Raw genomic sequence first — 6000 nt, 5'->3', positions numbered from 1 at the left:
AGACAGTAGGGGAAATGTTTTAGAGAGCATGGGGTCTCTTCTTTGTCTCTCAAATCTCACCTATTAGGTTCCTGCTCATTCTGTGAGGCCATGAAGCTAGCTCCACCAAAGAATATTTTGAAAGGAAAAAGTGCACATTTCAAATAGGCTTTACATTTGATTACAGAACCACTTGTCAGTGTTTCAGTTTATAATCTGAAATTATGGGCTACTCTGCCAGGAGCAAGGCAATGAAGTGTTAAGAAGATTGCTCAACATTTCCAGATGGAAAGGAGACAGGGTATCTGCCCTGAGAATATGTAAAAGCACATGCTGCTACTGCTGCTGTTATAAGGTAATAATGGCTGTAACACAGGTATAGAGCCGAATGGTCCTGAAACTATCAGAAGATATTGCAGGATGGAAGAAGAGGCCACCAGACCACAGCATGACCACAACCCTAAGAAAGAACTGCTGGGTTCCCTACCCCTGGAGTTTTGACTCCTCTGATGTCATTTTGGATCCTAAGCATTAAAAAAGTTTTGGCTGCTAGCTGTCTGTACCTTTGTAGTTTTCAAATTCATCATCCTGGTGCTGCTTTCTACCTTGAAAAATATTTACCTACTTATTAAATACCAGGCACAATACTAGCCATTTTGTATATTTCATATTTAATAAACCTGTCAGATTTAATATGGTAAAGATTAGGATATTGCTTTATGTGTGAGGCCATTGAAGTTCCATGTTGCCTAACTCAGTCGTTGTTTCATATTTCAAACTGAAAAGCCTGTCTTTTCCACAGCTTCTTTTCATGTCTCTTTTCCCAATCAATGTCAAATAGATTATTTTACAAGGAGTCTTGTATAACATTTTGCATTCTTCCTCTTACTGTCATTTTTGTGGAAAGTTTTAAAAATAAGCTGTAGAGTATTTATAATTAGGGATACTATGCAAATGTAATTTGCCATTTTGAAATTCTACCAGCCAAAACCCATTTAAATGCTTGCTGATAAAAAATTTATTTTCACTAAAAGCCTCTGCTAGCTAAAATAATGACCAATAGCAGGAAGCCACTCAATCAAGTCTGTTCACTGACTAAACTTGTTTCTCCATTTCCAAATTCTTAATGAAAGACCTGAGTTCTTTTGAGGGATTACATAAAGTATTCCTATCTGTTTAATAATGCCCTACCAGGGCTTTGGAAGAAGAATTAAAATTTTCTTTCTTTGCCTATCCAGTTATCTGATAGCCCATTTTATATAATGCATTCTTGTAGTCTGGCTTTTCTGCATTATTTTGTTGTTGCAAAATTAATTTTTACTACTTCAAATTATTTTCTGCTAAGTAAGATATTTACACAAGGTATAATTTACACAAGGCATATATTTTATGTTGCATTTAGTAAAAACACAGGGACCCCAGAATGACCTGCTTATGTATTTGTATTCTTAGTTGATATATTTACTCTATATTGATACTTGAACTCATCAAAGCAAAATTTATTGATAGAAGATAAGATTGGTTTTTTTGACCTTATATTTTTTTTGCCTTAACTCTAAGCATTTTGCTATGGGAGCATAATGGTATTTTGAGTCTGACAGACTATTCTAAAGGTATTAGATATTCTAAAGTTATTAGATATATTTATGTGTAGTATACTAAATATTCAGGAAATTTATTTGAAAATCAACTTCTTTTGAATTTTGAGTGAAGAATAATATTTAAACATGTTCACAGGTGAGATACTTCTGTTATTTAATGTGGTTTATTTTATTCACATAGTGGAGCTGTGTTAGTGAGTTTTGATTTTATTTTGGCATGGTGGGAGGTATATTGCTGAGACTCCAAGACCTTGTGCATGTACATGTTTTATCCCAGACCATCCTGCAGGTATTTGTGAAATGGTTTAGGGATAGCATTCAATATGCACTTGCGACTGATGTTTCCGAAACACAGGCAAAATCTTCTATGTCTATGAATGTCTTGGATTGAAAGGATCTTCAAGATAGTGCTTTCACTGCTCAGACTGTTCAGTAACTCAAATTTTATTTATTTATTTATTTATTTTGAATGGGACTTAACACTGAGCTGATCTTTTTAAAAAAATTATTATATAGCTGATTGTACATATCTGTGGGGTACTGGGGTACAGAGTTGAATATCAATACCGGTGTGCTATATGTCATGCTCAAATTGGATAAGTATATTCAACATTATACAATGTAATCATTTTGCCTGGCCCTTTACCAGTTCCTCCCTTACCCCTCTTTTCCCTTCCCCTTTCCCACCTCTGGTAACCTCAGTTCTGTTCTCTTCTTTTGAAAGTTCAATGTATTATTGTGATTGTTGTATCTTCTTTATTTTTCAAAACATTTATTTGTTTATTTTTTAGCCCCCACTTATGAGTGAGGATATGCAGTATTTCTCTTTCTGTGCCTGGCTTATTTTTCTTAACATGATTTTTTCTGCTTTCATCTGTGTTGCTTTGAATGGCAGTATTTCATTCTTTTTATGGCACAATAATATTCCTGTGTGTGTGTGTGTGTATGTCCATCGGACGATGAACAATTAATTTGTTTCCAGCTCTTGGCTATTGTAAATAGAGCTACGATAAACATGGGAGTGCAGGTATCCCTTTGACATGATGATTTACATTCCTTTGGGTATATACGCAGCAATGGGATTGATGGATCATATGGCAGTTCTGTCTGTAGTTTGAGGAACCTCCATACCATTTTCTATAATGGATGTACTAATTTATAGTCCCACCAACGGTGTAGGAGAGTTCTCCTTTCTCTGCATTATTGGCAGCATTTGTTATTCTCTGTCTTTTTGATAATAGCCAGTCTAACTGGAGTGAAATGATATCTCGGTGTGCTTTTAATTTGCATTTCCCTAGTGTTGAACGATATTGAGCATTTTTCATGAGTCAGTTGGCTGTTTGTATATCTTCATATGATAAATGCGTATTCAGTTCCTTTGCCCACTTTTCCATTGGGTTATTTGGGTTTTATTACTGTTAAGTTGTTTGAGTTCCTTGTATATTCTAGATATTAATCCTTTGTCAGATGCATAGATTGCAAATATTTTCTCCCACTCTGTAGGTTGTCTTTTCATTCTGTTAATTGTTTCTTTGGCTGTGCAGAAGCTTTTTAGTTTGATATAATCCCATTTGTTTACTTTTCCATTTGTTGCCTGTGCTTTGGGGTTCATATTCATAAAGTCTTTGCCCAGTCCTACTTCCTGAAATGTTTTCCCTATATTTTCTTTTAGGAAAACTCTTTTATAGTTTTAGGTCTTATATTTAAGTCTTTAATCCATTGAGTTGATTTTGGTATGTCGTAAGAGGTATCGGTCTAGTTTCATTCTTCTACATATGGGTGAATGACTCAAATTTTAGAGAATAAAATCTCATGAAGCCACTGGCAATATCATTAGTCTATCATCACCTTTGTATTCAGTCTTTTTGCATGTTTCAGTTACCTGCCCACCTGAATATTAGCCAATTTTCATTTATTTATTTAATTTCCAGCAAAGAATAAGAATGCTGTCTTACTCTTGAGGCATTTTGATGATAGCATACATTTTTTTCATATCTAGAAATGTAAATTAACACCGACATTTTTATTTTGTTTTTTAGAGCATCAGGGCATCAGGCCTTATCCTGTTGGAAACGATCCTTTTTGGGTCTCTGCTCCTATACTTTCCGGTAAGTAACATAATTGCATTTTTTAAATAGACATTTATTTTATTTTTCTTTGGCAGTATATATACTGTAAGCCTTTATTTACACACACACACACACACACACACGTGCATGCACATGCACAAACATGGGCTTTCACAAATATTTAAATTCTAGTTCTTGCCATTTGGATGACGTTACACAAGTTACTTAACATTTCTAAACCTTAGGTTTCCTCTTGTAAAATTGAGCTAATTATACTTTTCTTCCCAAGTTTGTGAAGCAGGTTAAATGCCTGAGTGAGATAACATATGAAGGGCATACTTGGTATGTATGCTTAGTATATACAAATAAGTATTAATCTCCTTTCTCCTCCCCCTCTATCTAAATCAGAACCATGACACACACCAACTAGTTAATGCTGGAAAATCCCGAATGGTTACATAGAAAGATAAACATAAAGAAATAAATGTATGTGTGCTACTCATGGTTTAGATAGTCATAGTAGACTCTTCCTATCACGCTAGAAACATGTCTGTAACCAGAAGATAATTACTGATTTTACTAATTCAATCCAACAAATATGCATTCAGCAGTTGTGTGCCAAGCACTACACTAACTTCTAGGAATACTCTACAAGTAAGATAAACTTGATTTCTGCTCTCAAGACTCATAATTTAGAGGAAGAAATGAGTTAGTACAATTATAATACAATGTGACAAATGCTAAGAGAGTAGTAGGGGCAGGATGCTGTGGAGGCACTGAGGAGAGACTCCTAACCAAGTCTTGGGAATAAAACATCACTTGCCAGTGATCTGAAAGATGAGTAGCTGTTGGAGAAGAAAACGAAGGGCTGCCAGGACACCATATTCTTCTTGGTTTTCCTCTTGCCTCACTTGCTGTCCTATCTCAGCCTTTGTTGATTCTTAATCTTCTCTCCCACCCCTTAGTACTTGGGCACCTCAGCACCGAATCCTTGTAACTTTTCTTAATCCACACTCTCACTTGATGATCTCATCTAGCCTCAATATTTTAACTACTATGAAGGTACTTCAAAAAGTTCATGGAAAAATAGAATTAAAAGATATGCTATCTACCCTAAGTGAATCATTGTGCAGTATATGCGTGTATTGAAACAATATGCTGTAGCCCACAAATATGTACAAGTAAATGTTAAATTTTTTTAAAAAGATAATATATATTTTTTCCATGAACTTTTTGAAGTACCCCTCTATTTATATGCCAATGACTGTGAAATTTATATTTCTAGCCTAGGCCTTTCCCCTGAACTCCAAACTCATATTTGATTGCTTACTTGACAACTCCTTTTGAAGGCCCAACAGAATTCCCTATCATATTCTTAACTGAGTTACTGATCTCTCCCTCTAATTCAGTCTCCCGATCTCCATTGATGGCAACTCTTTTCTTCTAGTTACTCAACATAGTCACTCAACATAGTTTCTCCAAGTTCATCCATGTTGTTGCAAATGGGATTACATTTTCTATTTCTCCTTAAAATAGATATATACTTAGATATAATCAATGCTGTGGTCTGACTGTGTCTGCCAAAATTCATGTGTTGAAAACTTAATCCCCAATGCAATAGTGTTGAGAAATGGGGCATTTTGAGAGGTGAGGGTGAAACCCTCATGAATAGACTAATATTATAAAAGGGCTTGATGGAGGGAGTTTGGTCATTTTTGCCCTTCCATCTTCCACCTTGTGAGGATACAGCAAGAAGGCCTCACCAGGACTTTTCAACTTCCAGAACTGTGAGAAATGAATTTCTGTTCATAATAAATTACCCAGTCTCAAGTATTTTGTTACAGCAGTACAAATGGACTAAGATAATCAGTTTTTATTTTTCTATAAAATTATCCATATTACTTATGTTTTCTAATTTACTAGCATAGAGTTATACATAGTAATTAATAATAGATGCAATACAATAGTATAAAGACTCCCTGTTTACCATGCCTGGTACTCTTCCTGGATGGAGAAAGTTATGCATGTTAACATTTAATCTTCCCACAGAACTACCAAACAGATATTTTACCAAAGTCACAGAATCACCTAATAAGGAAGCGAAATACCTGAAGTGACTTCAATAATTGGAAGAATAATCTTTTTGAGTGAGCGGGAACCGGTCTGTATGTGGGATCTGAACCCTCGGGCGGGAGCGCCGCCGCACTTTCCAAGCGATGCACTATCCAGTGCGCCACCGGGCTGGCCCCGGAAGAATAATCTTAATAATCTGAATATCTGCTCTTAATGTCATCATTCTTTTTTCTGAACATCTGCTGTTTTTAAATCCATTTTCTGCCCAGTAGCCAGAT

General features: G+C 35.4%; 1 protein-coding gene across 1 annotated transcript in view; it reads left to right on the top strand.

The window, feature by feature from the left end:
• Positions 1-340: 340 nt before the first annotated feature.
• Positions 341-6000, top strand: part of GPR158 (G protein-coupled receptor 158) — a 140473-nt gene continuing 134813 nt past the window's right edge. Inside the window, exons 1-2 of the mRNA XM_008580240.1 lie at positions 341-355; positions 3620-3688. Coding sequence (XP_008578462.1) covers positions 341-355; positions 3620-3688 — 84 coding nt within the window. The remainder of the gene's footprint in view (positions 356-3619; positions 3689-6000) is intronic.

The sequence above is a fragment of the Galeopterus variegatus genome, unplaced genomic scaffold (assembly GCF_000696425.1).
Source record: "Galeopterus variegatus unplaced genomic scaffold, G_variegatus-3.0.2 Scaffold2045, whole genome shotgun sequence".
Classification (NCBI taxonomy): domain Eukaryota; kingdom Metazoa; phylum Chordata; class Mammalia; order Dermoptera; family Cynocephalidae; genus Galeopterus; species Galeopterus variegatus.
The sequence above is the reverse complement of the archived record's forward strand: the minus strand, read 5'-3'. Positions and strand labels throughout refer to the sequence as shown.